Source organism: Larus michahellis, chromosome 2 (assembly GCF_964199755.1).
Source record: "Larus michahellis chromosome 2, bLarMic1.1, whole genome shotgun sequence".
NCBI classification, from domain to species: domain Eukaryota; kingdom Metazoa; phylum Chordata; class Aves; order Charadriiformes; family Laridae; genus Larus; species Larus michahellis.
In genome coordinates, this window is record NC_133897.1 from 105,055,161 (window position 1) to 105,073,021 (window position 17,861).

Sequence of the window (17,861 nt, forward strand, 5' to 3'; positions counted from 1 at the left end):
GTAGTAAATTTAAAAGTACTAGGGAACATTTCCAGACACCTGAACACTACTCTACTCTTAGAGCTGTCCCTGTCCCAACTTTACCTGAGGCCAGCTAGCACTTACACAAACAATTTCCATCCCTGGAATGGAAATCTTACAGAATAACTGTATTGCTTCTCTCCTTTTTAAGAAAAGGCAACAGAGTATTACCAAAAAGAATACAAGTATTCTGACTACTTGTTTTCTGTATTTTCTTCCTTTCTTCAGTATAACACCACAGTAGAACTGAAGAGATTTAGGTGAACTGCATACATTTTCCCTTTCATTCTTAAATAAATAAATTTCTATTTATGCCACCACTGTGCATCAACTCAAGGAATCAGTACAACCCTTACCTGTTTGGAAGTAGTGTTTAGCATGATTTTCTGAACTCTAATAGAAAGCAAAGCTCACTACCTGATCTCAACACCACCACCAAAAAGTCATCCATTTTTACCTGACACTGAAGCAGGCAGGATAGCCTGGCCCACAAGTCCTTGTTGAAGTATATTTTGATCGAACTGATTCGTCAAAACAGAGTTATTCATGATGAAAACATTAGGGTCTGTTGAGGATGAATTAAGAAGACTGACTGGCTGGAGTCCTTCAGATGAAGTACGGGCAACAGGCTTCCTAACTTTCTTCGTCTCTGGTTTATAATGACACTGTATGTGGGTTTTTCTGCGCCCTGAAGTACGAAACCGTAGATCACAGTGTGGACATTTAAAGGGCTTTGCTCCTGTATGTAGGCGCATGTGGACTTTTAGACTTCCTTTTGTAGAAAAGGAATTACTGCATACATGACAACTGAAGAGCTTCTGGCCTGGAAAAGTTTCAAAAACAGAAAGATAAGTGATAAAACCTCTACAAATCAATAGCACTGAACGAACAATTTAAAAAAAATCCAGGCTCAAGGGATCCAGGCTCAAATGTGGAAACTGCACACCAGTTAAACTTCATGGATATCCAACACAAGCTGGACCAATTATAAAAGAAAATGGAAAAAACACCCCATAAGATCAAATGAGTTATAATAGGGAAAAGTTGATGTGAAGTGAAAATTACACTTCACAAATCTGAGAGCTCTTTGAAGGAGACCAGATTTTCACTGACAAGACAGTAACTGGATTTTTTGGAGTTTTACACTGGTTTTATATGAAAGGATCTTAGAAAAACTGCTGTCATAGGATGAAAGGACAGAGTCCTTTCACGAATTAAAGAAAAATAGTTATAAGTCTAAAACACAAGGTAAGATTAGATGGACAATTTTCACAAGGCTGGAAGTCAGCAAGGGAGTTCTTTAAGCACCTGAGCAAGGACCCAAGCTAGTCAAAATTGTAATATACATGATGTGGAAGAGAGGATGAAAAACAGGTTGGAAAAATCTGTTAAGGATATTACAATAAGCATTTACAAAGCTCTGTTTTATATTATTAAAAAGTCTGTAAAATCATGAAAAGCTTGGAATAAAGAAAAACTGGGAACAATTTCTCATTATTTCTCAAACGAAAGAACTAGTGGTCTCTGGAACAAAATCATCACATGGCACACTGAAAACCAAATTTGAATCCAGGAACTTATTACTACTGGATGTACTGAAGACCATTTGTTTTTACCCAGTTTTTCAGGGTTCAGAAAACAATTGGATAAAATATTCCATTAAAGGCAGTGAGCAAAAAGATACAATCTGCAAGCTGTGGGACACGGAACTAGAAACTGCTTCAACCTGGACGAACGTAATCAAATCCCTGCTTTGCTCTTTTCATTACCCCTAGCATCTGCTACGGCCTGAGAAGATACTAATCTACAGAGATCTGGCCTAACACACAAGGGCAGTATTTCTTATTAAACAATAGTAGAAACAACAAATACACTGAAGTATAAAAGGAGCTTCCATGAACAAAATAATTCTATATTACAGCAATAAAAGCTTTCCATCTTTTTTTTTCATTTTTGGAAAAAAGCTTATAATGCACCTTCACAAAACTGTAGCCAGTTTTAGAAATTACTTAGCAGCAAAAATATTAACATTTATAATTTTTTCTTTAACTTAATTTTATAAAAACCTGTCCATTCAGAGATTTATAAAATTTATATGGAGATTTTAAAAAAAATGGAGATTTATAAAACACAACTCCACCCTCTTGCTCAGGAAAATCATTTAGCATTGCAATGCTAAAGCAAATTTGAAATTAAAATATTATACATACATAGTTTTTCCATGAGCTAAGACTATGACTGCTTTATAAGCCCACTATATACAGAAGGCTGTAATAATATGGTTGACTCAAAAATACCGTAAGATTTAGCTGATGATGCAGTAAGTACCAAATTTCACCGAGCGCTGCCATTAATGCCATTTCCCAGATCATAGGGAAACATACCGTTCCTTGCAAAATGTGTAGTTAAAACAGCCTGTCAAGAAAGTAAACAGTTTCTAAACAAAGACATTCAAAATCTTACTGACCTGTGTGCGTTTTAACATGACAATCTAGAGTGGATTTTACAGTGAAACTCTTTCCACATTCATCACACTTATACGGCTTCTCTCCAGTATGGATACGAACATGCCTAATAATTTCAGAATACAAGTATACGTGAATTTCTACTTTTATATCAGTTTGTAGAAATATTTATTTTGTATCTTACTAATTTTAGAATTAATTGAATAATTAGCATTACATTAAGCAGAACTAGTAAAGACAACGATTTAGGCATTTGCCATTTTCAAACTGATTTTTATGTTTTTATATGCAAGTCCTACAGCAAGAAAAGAATTTATTCTAAAACTTCATAACAATCATTTTAATACTGCAGGAAGATAACTACATTGTAAAGGCTGGTTTAGTCATATTCAGAATATATAACATTTTGACACATATTTTTAAACCACTCTGAAAAAGAAAAATGTATGTAAATAGGAGTCAAACTTCAGCTTAGGCATAAAGAAGTTCTATGAAACTGTTACTGCTAAGTTTCTGGTGAACTACTTAGAAAACTGAAAATATGCAAAGCTTTTCCATTCCTTACCTGACTAAATCACTAGGTTTTTTAAAGCTTTTGGGGCAATAACTACAACAGTTGGCATATTTGGGCTCTGCTTCCAGTTCTGCTTGCTTATCTTTTATCTCACTAATTCTGTCTTTCTCTGCAGCAGACTGGACAAGAACTTTTTCCGAGACAGTAGCACTTTCTCGAGGTCTAATCTTTGCCAGTTCTGCTGTTTCTTCTTCTGTAAAAGTTATGACACCAGGACGAGATTTTCTGGAAGTTCTTTCAGAGTTTTCGTCATCATCTTCAATGCATGCAACTGTTTAAAAAAAAACAAACCAAACACGTCTGTTTAGTTTAATCTATCAGCTGAAATTATAAAAATAGAAGGGTTTATTATTAAACACATGGCCAACACATTACGTGCTTAGACTTAAATCTCTTTTAGAGGTCTAACTACTTATGTCTGTATTTCTTTGAAATAAAGATGGATTTATAATTCTTATTTTTACAATAATTAAATACAGGTACGAGTAATTTAGGACAAAAAGTGTTCTACTTTAGTGACACACTAAAATAACTGTAATAATTGTGTAACATACAATACCTTGAATACACTGGACAGACTCCGGGAAACTGATTTCTTTAAACAATTTAGATAACAGAGCAATTTCAGTGGCTCTGGACATTATCCATGCTGGAAGGCTAATTTATAACATTACTGCTACAGCATTCATGTAATCCACTGAAACATTTGTACTTGTTATGTAGTAAGGACTGTAAGAGTAAAAATGAAATAATTTACCTCCCCCTCCTGTTTCTGTAGCTGCTGCTACAGCTGAGGAGACTGCCTGATGTTTTTTCATATGTTTTTTGCAGTGAACAGTTGTTCGAAAGCTTTCATCACAGAATGGGCACTTGTAAGGCTTCATGCTCATGTGAGTTGCCATGTGCCTGGTAAGGCTGCCATTAGTTGTGAAGGAGGTATTGCAAATGCTACAGCTGAATGCTTTAACTCCTTAAAGTAACAGAAACAAAGAAGTAGCATGCCATTTGTTTAAGTTTACTTATACAGGACATTTATAAAACCCAAACGTGAGTTAAGCTAATATAGAGCCGGTATACTCTGTTACCTGTATGAGTCTTCTCATGTGACTTAAGAACTCCTGAGGAAACAAAGCCACGGCCACAGAGTTGGCATTTATAAGGTTTCTCACCGGTATGTGATCGTACGTGTTGTTTCAAGTGGCTGGATTTCTTAAAACCCTTGTTGCAATACTCACATCTATTAGAAGAAAATTGTTTTCATTAGTTGCATACAATTACTAGCCATAAAACATTCAGGAAACTCTGTGACGGAACCTAAAGCTATAACACACCTATATGAACGCCTGCTTTGATCTTCACTATCCTCAAGAAAATGAGGCCGTTGGGCATGCAATTCAAGTTCTTCTTGCGATGATTGATCTTGTATCAAACGAGTAGTCTAGAAATCAAAGTGAATTTAAATAACAATACTGAAATAAAGTCATACAAATATGCAACAAAAAATTATAGCATTTACAGTCAACACAAGTAATCAAAATGATGCTTTCCTAAATTTTTGACAAGAAATTGAGTGCAATATCATAGCTCACTCTTTCATAGTGAGAAGAAAAGCAGCAAAACGTGCACCTACTGAACTGGAATAAACAGACAACGTGGTGCACTTACACCTCCGTGTCAATTAGACAAAAATGTGGCTACAAAAAAAGTCTTGTAGATTTTTCCTGGTTTGAGGAATTAAATTTAACACTAAACAAACCATTTAAAAAAGTATGAGCCTCACACTGAGTGGCAAAATGCACAGCAGCGGTGACAAGCTTCACTAGTTTTTGAATAGGTTTTTCCTCTAAGCAAAAACCACCACAGAATAATTCTCAAGAATGACAGCATGTTGCAAAGTTTGAAGAGAAAACTCCAAAGCCTGTATGCTAAAATTACTCATACTCTTACAGATCTTAAAACCACCTCAGTTCTCTGACCAACATTTGCCCTTTGCAAAACAAGCATGAAGGGACAATAATTCATGCAGGTCATCATGGTAAACACGTTACTACAGATGGTCTTCATGCCTACCATCACAAAGAGTTATATTTAAACTGTATTTTTAGTTATTAAACTCTTTTACAAATTCAACCAGATGAGAACCCAAAAAGAACATCAGACACTGCAATATGCAAGATCCATGAAGGATCACTACAAGTTCCTAATGTTGTTTTTACTACTTGATCGTATTGATATCCATAGGTATTAAAGAATTAGGACAGAATATAGTGCAAAAATATAAAATTATTTCATAACATTAGGTCCGTTCCTTAGCTTTAGACTTATGACCCAACTTTATGGCATTAGTCCTTTTTTAAGCCTAGGGCATCAAAGGTACATCTCTTTTTTAGAAACATGTAGCCAAGTCGCTTATCCTCCCGCCCCACCCTTTTATTTGCTTATGATTAACAACTGGAAATCTAGAAAAGAAATCATGAAACTTTTCTGACTTCTCAGTTTACTTCATCACCAATGAAAGAGCTCAAAGAAACTCATCACTGAACACAAACAATGGATTCTGCCTTCCAGCAATACTTACTACATTAATAGTGTCTGTATTTGGAACCTGGAGAAGGGCTGGTGGATGGTAACTTGTTGAAAGAGCCTGAGATTCAAGTGTGCTTGAATCCTGCAGCTGCTGTACAGCTGGAAATTGAGCCTGTTGATTGTAGCTGTCATTCACTGTAAAACCTGCCAGAAATTAAACAATCACAAACCCAGAAAATACACCGCATTGGACTTTGAGTTACACCACACTTTATTGAAGACTACCTTCAAAAGATAGCTAGTATTACTATTTAGTAATACTCATTTTATACTCTTCACTGTTGACTGGCAAAATGTGCAAATGTTTCTGGCATCTACATAATATGCATAACAGGGTTACTTACCATTAGCTGGAATTCTATTGGAAAATCTCCTCCACAGAAAAACACTGTTTGAAGTTTCTTCAGGGTGCCACAATTACCTTAGAGCCATTGAAATTTTGAATTTCTTGTATGTAAGCATGCATGTGTCAAACAGGTTGACCCATCTCCCTTTATCCACGTTGGTACCACGCTCCCTTAACTACACTGGAAGCCGATCACAAGGATGCAAAGCTCAGTGGGGAGGATGGCGGGTGAGTGGAGGAGATGACCCAATAGGAGAACTCCAGTTTCTGATAAAGTAACCCCATTTTCTCCTACTTTGGATCTCCTCCACATATTCCCACTCTTTAGATAATAGTAAAGTAGAGCCTCTCAAAGGCAAACTGCAAAGTAAAAAATAAACATATTTTTATTCACATTTCCAGTATAAAGACTGAAAATTTTATTTTTTTTTTTTTTTTCTTCTGAAAGATCAGATCTTAATCACCTCTTTTTCTAAACGAATGAACGGAATGATAGTATCAATGATTCAGAGCCAGGGAAGTATAGCTCAGACTGCAGGGTTTTGTAATGCTATTAGAGATAACCTTTTATCAAGCCCTCTAGGCCCTAATACTTCTAATATTTAAAAAAATTGATGTTATGTGGAAAAAAAATGAAACCACAACTATCAGTAATTAAGGTAAGGGCAGCAATTTTAGTATTTCTGTGCAGTTTGCCTTTAGCAGACAAAAAGGGTGAAGATTATGAAAACAGGGTGGAAACAAACCCACATCAGATGATCACAGCATCAAAGGCCAAAAAGCAACGCTTAAAGAATGTTTTGAATTACAGTATATCAAAAACTGGGATGTGTTAAGTTTAAGTAGAAATTTTCCCAAAAGACACTTTTCACAGCAGAAGAACACTATTATCAACATAGGAAAAAAAAACCTACCATAGAATGAAAACTAATAAACGTAAACAAATCTTGAAAGCATTATTAGTCAGGTTGTAACTTATCACCAAACCTAATGCTGCAACTTGTACGTTATTTTCTCTCCTAGAGCTACCAAGGTTACAAGAAAAAAAAAGATTCAACATGCTGAATGAACATCACACCTCAATTACTACTCTTGGTGAAATGACAAAATAAAAAAGTAGCCTGAAGAAGAGCAGTGACGCAAAGTTTCACAGTGATAAGAGGGTTGCTAATTTCTGTTTTCAAGTACATTTTAAAAGCACCTTTATGGAAAAATGGTATTCCCACTACACTTGATGAGAATACAAAAAAACAAGCCTCAAGAAACTGAAGCAAAAGCGATGTCACTTCCTACATAAAAAAAAAGGATGTAACTACTAAATGTACAAAGAAACAGCTACCTAAAAAAAACGAAACTTTTTCTAATCAGTAAGTAATTTTTACTGGCGAAGAAGGAAAAAAGAAGTTACTATATCATGGCCTGTTTCACCTCACACTATTTTAATAAAAGCAATTACTGACGTCCTGAAAAATTTCCCACGATCACGCAACAACCTGCTCCAGAAGTCAAGTTGTGAAGTTAGAGGTATTTTGGGACAAATTGAAGGAAGAATTACTACCTCTGAAAGTAGTTCTGGAATAAATACAAATCAACGCTGTAACAAGAATATATATATGATGCATCCCCATTTTGCTCAATACCTAGTATGAAGGTCCATTTCTACTCAAAATTTTAAAAAGATTGACAGTTTTGAGCATCCTTAAGGCATTTGCTACCACCATACTATTTCTACAGACCAACATTAAAAAAACCACCAACATATCAAACACCAAAAACCAGATGTTAAGTCTGAGACAGACACAGAAATAAATTTCAGAACCTTAATTTTCTGCTCCTGTTTCCACAGTTATATATTGCTTCCCAGAAGCTTTTGCTTAATCTTCAAAGAACACAAAGCATCTTAAGCTATGTATAATAAGGGGAGTCTTTCACTACAAAGTCCTCTAAACTTGGAATTGGATTTTGTGTTATTTCAGTACAAGTAATCATTTGCATCGCTTGTTTTTGCTTGGCTTTAGGATATCACCCAACCTATTCTCTTCTACATTAACAAAAGATACTGAGAAATAGAATACTCTGCAAATCAGTTTACTAGTGGAAAGATACATCTTGCACATGAGAATGAGAAAACAGCAGTATGATAGCTCATAGCAAACACAGTATTTTAGTTTACACAAATCTTGAAGTCTTTACTGACAGATCATGTGAATTCTAACATTACGAACACATCTACATGCACACGTGCATCTCAGTGGGGGTCACTGACTAGCAATTAAATGTTCTGCAGGTTTGCTTCCTAGGCAACTTTTGGAACCAGCTGAACAGTATGGACTGGAATCAATGTGTAATTAGTTACTGAAAGAATCATAATTCCAAGTCCTGAGGTTGGAGATCAACTTCTTAGGAAAGCAAAACGGCAGTCTGGTGGCAAGGGTATATTTGTATGGGCTACAGAATATTGGATTTGGACTTCTCGTAGTTTTTCAAGATCACTCTCCTATCATCACTAATTGAATTATTAACATTCAACCATGCTTACAGGGAGACTTTAAAGAAAGAAAAGGTGACATAATCTATATGAAAACACATTTGGTGACAGATGATATTCAATAACCCAAAGCCATTTTCTGATAAAAGATCCACTTGGTTGTTCTGACCTCACTAAAAAGTCTTCAAATGAAGACGCCTGACTATGTAAGCTACAAAGCACACAGAAGTCCTTTTTCTCAGTCTTCAAATCTACCTCAAAAGAATAACAGATTATGATACAGCGGCACCCTCACAAGATCTGCGCCGCTTTACAAGTCTGAACACATAAAGAAGAAAAATCTATCTGAACAAACCAGAAATTCTGTAAAAGTATTACAAACCTGAAAGAATAAACAAAGTTCTGACAGGTCTGTGCAGACCTAGAGATCAGCCTCATCTGTCTGAAATGCAAAGATTTTATTTTTTTCTTAAAAAAGGAAAAAGAAAAATCAAAAAGTCTACTGAAGATTTTTTAAAACTCCTACGTTGTTTTATTAATAAACACTAAGCTAAACTATTTTAACAAGAATACACCCTATAAATATCAAGGATAAAAAAGACATAGTGTTTTAAGCTTGAACATTCTGCCTAGCTCATAGGAAAAAGAAATTAGGAGCATGAAGCACAGATGCAGACATAGGGAGAGGGTCGACCAATTTAACGCATGCATCCGCGCAAATGCTTACCTACCTGAAATTCAAAAATTTTGAAGGGCTCCAGGATCTTCAAGGAAACTTCAAAGAGTTGTGAATCTGTGGATGAGATTCCAAGTAGAATAGGAGACATCTTATACAAATGAGACTTAAAAAACCCCACACCACAAATGTTCTGATTCTCTGTACCAATTTTGTAATGTACCGATGATCAGCTTAGATTTCTGATGACGAAAGAATTTTTTTGTAAGATCTAGAAGAGTCTCCCATCTCCCCCCTCCCCAAGAAGTCATTCAGTATTCAATATTTGTTTAATGGAGAAGATATACGTATATAGAAACTGAAGTCTACAGAAGAGAAATAAACAAGGTTTATGTATTGGATTTTCAAATTCAAAGGAGATGTAAAAATCCAAACAAAAACCACCACCACTGGAGAGTAACACAGAGTGAAAGGTTGCACTTCTTTTCTGTAGTCTCTTTTCATTCATTTGGAAAACTGTAAAAGGTAACTAATGAAAATAACACATAGGGTTTTAACAGGACCTGGTTCAGTCTTGTTTAATAGAGGTGGAGACTAAGGGTTTTTTTCAATTACATACAAAGCAGCACAACCTAAGGAATTAAAATCAGCAACAAATTATACTATTTCTTCACAGTGTCATGCAACTTAGCAGTCATTTACGTGGTTACTGGTTACCAGTTGTTTACATGGTTACATGTTACATGCTGGAGTCAGAAACAAGGAGGAAGAGATCAACTGGTCAGCCAATGAAGTATGCTTCCCAACCGAAACAAATGAAAACCCCTTGAACATATTCCCCTTCCCTGCCCCGCCAGAAGTCTAAAAAAACCCACCAGTAGCTTCGTATCAAGCAACAACTCAAGAAATCCAGCAGTGAAAAGCAAAGGAACACAGTCATTTCTTCAGTCTCTGCAGGCTACATAAGCCTTACATATATATATATTTCTCACTATCATGTACGCAAGATAAAAAAAAAGTTTCCAAATGTTTATAATCTCTGAAGCTGTTACTTACGTAGCTTTATAAAATACAAAAGGAAACTGCTGTGACTAGGTGAAAATATGATTTTTACATGATTATATTTTGCACTGTCTTTTTCCATAATGAATACCAACAGCTACTCAGTCAAATCTTAGACCGTGTTTCTGATCATCTCAGGTTATGAGCACATATATTTAGGGAAAAAGTTGTGTAAACTGCCTACTGCCATAGCAATTTCAAAACACAATCAAGGAAAGAATATGAAACGCCTGACTATAAACCCCATACTGTAATGACTAAACATCAGCTCATAAAAGCAAATTCTATTTAAGTATTCAAAATATTCTACCAAATACAGTTTCAAAAAAGTAATTCAAGGAGAAGGTTTTGCAAGTTCTCTGCATTGCAGTTACTTTGACTGTGGGCGCCCACTTTTGAAATGCTTTCACAGCTATACTGTAAAGCCAGATTTATAAAAATCACTTTAAAAAAACCTGCTATTTATTACTAACCTTGTGATAAGCCCTGTTGATCAAATGGCTGCTGTGTTATAGCTTGTTGTTCAAATTGAGTGATATTTTCCTGTAAAGCATGCTGGGATGTCACAAATCTATCTGAAATGGGAAAAGGAAGAGGAGGAAAAAATATCAAGAAAAGAAGATGCAATTAACTGGATAATTCAGTTGTTCCCAAAAACCTAAATTTTACGGTAATCTAAATTTTTTACTGCATTAAGAATAAGTAAAAAATTATTAGCTGAACAGGTATTTAAGTCTTCATTTATTGTAAGTTTTATTTATATTCCTCTGCAATATTTAACTCATTACACCATGAAAACGAGCAAATACGCAAACCCAGAATACTTTGTTCCACTATTACTAATAGAACAAATACATGAAATATTTTGTATTCTCCCACCTCAAAACATAGGTTTTACTTCCTAAGCAGACTATATAGCAGTGCTTTTTATTAAAAATAGAGGTGATGTGGTAAAGTTTTGTGCACATAGTATTTATTTTTCTGTATACTTGTTTAGTAGTTTTGTTCAATACAACTACATGGTGCAAACCTTAATCTTTTCATATTTTTAACAGTAAACCTGAACACTCTTAAGCAGCTAGCTTTTATTCCATGTATTTTCCAAGTAAATTTGCATTGTCTTGAAACCAAATCATTGAAATTTGTGAAGAAAAAGGTATTTGAGAACTTGTAAGCTTACCTCATAAACCTTATCATATTTCAAATACTCACCCTCATCTTGCTCTAAAGGCTGATCAGCTAATTGTTGTTCTAGTGCTGTTTCTTCTGTGCCTACTACTGGCTGCTGGTCTAACTCTAAAATAGCCTGCTGATCTGTTGCAACAGCTTCTGACTGCTGTAGCTCATCACTTTCAATCTCCACTTGCATCTGCGTAGAAACATGAATGCTCTGCTGATCTACTGTAGAATCATCTATTGAAGCAGACTGCTGATGCTGCTGAAGTTGCTGTGCAAGTTCATATCTGCAAAGAGAGGTAAGAAGGTCTTTTTATGATTTCAGTCAGTTACCCTAACTATTTACGTGAACAAATTTTTGGTTTTATTATACACCAGAATTTACTATACCTTCAGAGCTACCTAAGTGTTTGTTACCCGTAAAGGAACACCCTTATTCAATTATTAGCATCTGCTACAGAGCAAAGCTGCCTTTCCAAGTATCTTTACAGAAGGGCTACTAAAATACATTGAAGGATTCATATAAAAATTGTAAACATACCTATGAGTCTTCATGTGTTTTTTACAGTTTAGTGACGTTTTGAATGTTTTTTGACAATATGGACACATATACGGTCGAAGGTCATTATGGATCCCCATATGTCGCCTGAGGCTACCACCAGTAGTGAAGGCCCCGTTGCATATAAGACACTTAAAAGCTTTCAATCCAGTGTGTGTTCTAATATGCGCTTTCAGAACTCCAGCTGACACAAAACCTCTTCCACACTGAGAGCACTTAAATGGCTTTTCACCAGTATGTGACCTTTTTAAGAGAAAGCAGAAGTTAAAGTAGATTTAACAGTTTGACTTACAAAGTTATTAAAAGACTAAATTTTAAAATGAGCAAAATAAATTAAACTAATGCAACTGCTGAATGGATGGAAGAGGCTTCGGTTAAGAAAACCCAGAAATTAAAGCTTTAATAAATTATAAACAACTCGCATGTCATCACTGGCAGGGCTAGAAGGAATACTGTTTGAGTGTTTTAATTACATTCTACAGTCCATCTCCTTTTCTGATCATACTTTGCCTCAGTTAAAAGACTTGGGCTGAATTTTTTCTATGCCAGATGATATACTAGTTGTTCAGACTACTATATTATCATTCACATATATTTTCCTCAATTCAGCTAGTAGTTGTCCACAAAAGTTTGGAGAAAAAAAAATGCAGTCCTCCTTATATTGTATACTACTACTACATTTTAATAATGAAACTTTGGGGAAAAGAACCGTGTCCATCCTGAATGCCCACCAAACAAGGCACAGTACAATTGGTCTTTCAGACTGCTACGTGAAAACAATACTCAAGTGGGAAAACTCACCTATACTACTATCAATACGTCCCACTCACTATATTGTTCCTTCCAGAAGTGCTAGAGGTGTTTCCCTTTAGGACTACACCAAGATATAAAACAGACCGAGAGACAAGTTAGAAAATGGAGCAGAGCGCAACGAGAATTTTAAGGGTTATGGCTCTAACATCCCAAGAGTGAGAGCTATTGGGAAGAGTTAGGGATGGCTTACGATTACAGTAGCCTTAGAAGTCTATGACCAACAGATGCTATAATAAAGAAGCGTGAAATATCAAGATTACTGTTTTGCTACCAATACACACCTATGGAAATCTGGGGTAGGGTATCCCAACCCTTCCTTGGTCTGCCTGTGGGAGAACCTGACACACTATTCAGTCACCGCTCTATTGAAACCACCCCTAATACAAACCTCTCTCTGTTTCAGAGACTGAAACAAGCTTTCCAAGCCATGATCAGCACCAGTCTGTGAAGACAGACTGACCACACAAGCGTGAAGTCTGGTAGTTTAGGTATAGCAATGCCAACTTACGAAGAACAAACATGGAAAAAGAGGGTAGTTTTACATTTCCCTAACAAAGCAAAGCTAAGCTAAAGTTCACTCAATACTATGTTGCAAAGATCAATCAGAAAGAAGCACAGTGGCAAGTTGACTGGTAGCCCCCTCACACCTTTGTATTTTCAGTACGGGAGAAGAAAAACAAAGATGCATGTAATAAGTAACGAGGTTTTTAAAGAAAGTTTATTGTGAGCTGGAGTATGTGTAGACTCAACAGCAGAATGAATTCAAGCACAGGCTTTTGAAGGACAGAATTTTCAAACATAAAATGTATTCTGACAAGAAAAAAAGAAGTGAGTACTCAGTGCATGTAAACCGATTGTTTAAGTAATAAGCTGTTCATGTTCTGTGTAATTAGAAGACTTTCAATTTCTATTCAAAGAATCCTGATGAAACCACGAAAAGGAAAAATTAACTAGGTAAATCAATTACATTTCTCTAACACAAATGAAAGATGAAAACTTATGAATCTAAATAAAACTGTAGATTACATAAATGCTTCAGTAAAATATACATAATTTAGCTTATGTTTAGGCTAAATAAGGCCATCTTTTCAGGCAGATAAGGCCCTCTTCAGTGGCAACCATCATTTTAATGATAACTAACCATTGACAGTTACACTCTTTAAGAAAATAGAGACACAAACGTGAAACACAATTTAAAATCAACTATTTCAATGAAGGAGGTAATGATGCAAACCAGCAACACTTACTAATTTAAAACTATTTTCATTTCAATCAATCTAGCTTGATTGTGTCTACAACAGAGAGTAAGAAACCTAGGTAGGATATTTGAAAAGGAACAGACGTGACATTGCAAGGCTTCCCCCTCCTCCCATTAGACAGCATATAGAAACCGAGGACTGTTTCAAGACAGTTTGAGAACCTACCAGTACAGAACTTGATTTCTAGGGAGAACACAAGGAACTTGCCACAGTTTGAGTTAGAGGAAGTGAGAAAGCAGTACAGGAACAAGCAGATTGCCACCTGCTCATATGGAACCTTTCCTTAGATACTAGTATTCATAGTTTATAAGTCAGGGAGCAACTTTTGATAACTCAACTAAATGGCAAAGCTCACTGCCTGCAAAACTGCAACCAGACCTAACTTCGAAGCTACCCTTTCTTGTGAAAACATGGTTGGATTAGTTACCTCCACTGGCTCCCTTCCAATCTAAATTTTTCTGTGACTCCATGACCTTATGGTTGTAACAAGCACTCACTGTATGGAACTTGAGCTGAACTTCAAGCAGAAAAATGATCCCTGAGAACGTTTACTCGGTTACAATGTAACGCTAAATTCTTTTAGGTTTAGTACACAGAAAAGAGCACACAGAATAAAAAGTTAATTTCCGTCTCAAAAAATACGAGTTACATACAAAGCAGATGATCTGGAGTATGCAAACACAAAATTACGACAAGAATTCACATGCGATGCTTGCTGTTTTCTATATATAGTTTATGAAAAAAAGAGTCCGAGAGTTAATAAGTTAAACTGCACACCAAACACAACCACTTGTACTGCTATGACTATACAGAGGTATGAATTAGTCCAAAGCCTCCTCCAACTTTACCACAAAAAAATCAGTTATCACTGGTTCACTACTTCAGAGACAGTAAAAAAAAAAAGTCTTTTTAGTGAACACTATATAAATTTCATGCCTTTCCATAAATGTGTTATTACATACATTTCCTTTCTTCTTTGTATTTGCTTTACCTGATGTGTTGTTTAAGATGACACGATTTTTTATAGGCTCGATGGCAATAAAAACATTTGTACGGTCTGTCTGCATCATTCACAAAATTATTGTTAAAATAATTTTGGAAGAACTGGCTATTCCTTGGGATTGGCTGGATAAGACCTGCATAAACACACACAAAAAGGAAAAATTAATTGGTAAAGCTATTCTAAAGTTGCAGTAGTCTGAATAGCTAGTATTTGGAAAAAAAGGTGACTAAACTTTTAGTATGCAAGAATATAAAGAAAAGGAGCATGTTTTCAGCAGTTATTTAAAATTATGCATGCATCTGTTTAGCATTATATTGTACATGCTATTTATGTTAGTGATAGCTCTTCTTTTATTGATAGGTCCACCTCATTACATTAAGGCTCAGGTATGTCCAAACCAAGCATTAACTGTAAGAAAAGTTGTCAGTCACAAATTCACTGCTAATTAATATTTTGCTCTTCCAACCTCCACCTTAACCAAATGACATGTAATCAAGGTACCCCAGATTATAACTTGAAAAATATTTAATATGCATTTTGTGAAAAGTACACATCACCGTGATATATATCTGCCTTTACTTACAGGATAAAAAAGGTCCATTAAAAATTGTATTTGTACATCATCTACTTTGGCTAATCAGTGTTGCTAATTCTCCAAATTACCTCCAAAAGTTTATTGGAAAAAAAACCCCAAAACTCAAATCAACTTATTTGAACAAATGCTCTATTTATACACTGGTGAGTCACGCGTAGTTTTGGAAAATCAGCTAAAAGTTCCTGCTACTAAACGTGCACAAGAGCATGCTGTCTCAGAATCAGCCAACACAAGGGTATCATCCCAAACACCCTGACAGAATAGGAACAGCAGCAGACTTCAAGTAAAAAAAAACAAAACTGATTATCACTGACATCTTTGAACTGGAAAGTACTCATTACAATACTAATATAAGAGGCTGAGGGATCGATACAAAGTTTCAACAAATATGCCAAAGATCCCTTTATATTCCTAAATGTTCACCACAAAAAGCCTTTTATGCTGTCTTTTCTTTCCTCAGACTGCTTCATCTAGCATGCTATGCTTCCTATTCAGAAAGGAAAGCCCAAAGGGTTTCTGCTGACTTCCAAATACAATTGAAAAGAGCAGAAGACAAGGAGAGGAAATTTCTCTCAATTTTGAGAAGAGACGGCAACAATGCAAAGAGAACAAGTTTACCTATCTCAGATTTAAAAAAGTTTATAGATGTATCTATATACGTTACACATATATATAAATAAGTATATATAAACACACACACCTCAAAACTTCCTTCACCTTCCCCAACTAACTCAGCTGGTCTAGTAAAAACATTTTCTCCTAAAAACAAAACCAAAAGACATTCCAAAAACTGAACCAAGCCAAGCCACAAAACCCACCAAAACCACAAGCCTACTTTCTAAATTCCTTCTGGCATTCTTCCATGACAATAATTAGTAGTAGTGTACAGGAGATGACACAAGTCTTCCAAATCAGAAGAGAAGGAACTCCGTATGACAAATATTTACTCTCAGTTATTTTTGATCATATAAAAGCAGAATAATTTAGTTAATGAATGACAGCTGACTAACTTTTCAGAACATCCCAGGCTACAATGGTTCTGGTCTGCAGAAGCACTGCAGAAATTCCTAAAGACATACATAAGAGCAGAAATAACAGAAATTCCTAATAAAACACTTCCAAACTATTTACTCAACCTGTTCAACCCGGACAAAGTAAACCTTTCTCCAAACTGTTAGAATAGTTAAAAGTGGCTCTATACACTGGACAGAGCAAGTCACTAAAATAGTTCTGAGTTCTACAAAAAGGTATTTTTCTTCCCATCTGTTCCATCTTTGGAACCACAGTACACACTAGAAAACTTAAAATATTTTTTTGCAATTCCTAGTCCATAAATACCATCAACTAATGGAATAAAATGAAACAAAACTGTAACAGGTACAGAACAATTTGCAGACCTTTTTATAGACTTTTAGAATAGTCTTTTTCGAAAAGCAAAATACATATCAACCTTTTTTTTTCCATCAGACGTGCCACTCGAAGATTAACACTAGTACAGAGTAATAATATACTAATTTCTTCACACGTTTACAAGAAATAAGATTTTTTTTTTTCTGGGAACAGTGGAAATATTGTCAAGTCAGTTGAAAGAAACATGACACCTTCTAGACAAATGGTGGAACTTCTTAATTTTACATTGAATGCTCCAATATCAGCAGAGTTCAGGTGTTACCAGAACCTGTAGGAAACAACCTTCATAATATTTCTTTTTTGTTAATATTAATTTTTTTTTTCAATAAACAGAATTTCACTGCACAGATCTTAATTGCATTGAAGCGCTTTTTTCTTTAAAATCAAGAAATAGGACTGTACCTGTTTCCAGGGTTCACTCAAGAAAGAAATACTGTGCAATATGAATATCTGAAGCTGTCAGCTAAGTTCTGTTGCTACTCTGAAAATCTGAGTTTCTTATGCCTGATACCAAAATAACCACTACTCTTGCATACAGTAATTCTTGGAAGCAGTGAAAGCAAAAGGATTTTTAAAGACTGAAAGACTTTAGGCTAAATATATTACCAATATAATACTCTACTATATAAAGATGACTAGCGCACACTTTTTTTTTCTGGTAAGGATTATACAATTTCTCTGTGAATAAAAAAGACTCTTATTAATTCTAGTACAAGCAACCTATAAAATATGGCACTTTTTCTGAAGCCCGATTATTTCTGATGACTTATTTCAAAATGCACCTGAGTAAGCTCTGAATGCATTTGCTTGATTAAACTGTGACCTCTA

At 35.3% G+C, this 17,861-nt stretch overlaps 1 protein-coding gene across 10 annotated transcripts in view; it reads right to left on the reverse strand.

Moving 5' to 3' along the window:
- The window catches only part of ZNF236 (zinc finger protein 236), an 82,914-nt gene that overhangs the window by 24,400 nt on the left and 40,653 nt on the right, over positions 1–17,861 (reverse strand). For 9 of the 10 annotated variants that reach the window (XR_012585688.1, XM_074576507.1, XM_074576504.1 and 6 more), the window contains exons 13-23: positions 15,017–15,161; positions 11,936–12,196; positions 11,431–11,681; positions 10,692–10,793; positions 5,639–5,790; positions 4,392–4,498; positions 4,146–4,297; positions 3,818–4,030; positions 3,052–3,331; positions 2,489–2,592; positions 479–844 (exon numbers count right to left, since the gene is read on the reverse strand). Coding sequence is in view for 9 of the 10 variants with exons in the window: in XM_074576507.1 (XP_074432608.1) it covers positions 479–844; positions 2,489–2,592; positions 3,052–3,331; positions 3,818–4,030; positions 4,146–4,297; positions 4,392–4,498; positions 5,639–5,790; positions 10,692–10,793; positions 11,431–11,681; positions 11,936–12,196; positions 15,017–15,161 (2,133 nt within the window). In the remaining variant the exon portion in view is untranslated. The remainder of the gene's footprint in view (positions 1–478; positions 845–2,488; positions 2,593–3,051; positions 3,332–3,817; positions 4,031–4,145; positions 4,298–4,391; positions 4,499–5,638; positions 5,791–10,691; positions 10,794–11,430; positions 11,682–11,935; positions 12,197–15,016; positions 15,162–17,861) is intronic. The other variant, XM_074576509.1, reaches the window with a different exon arrangement.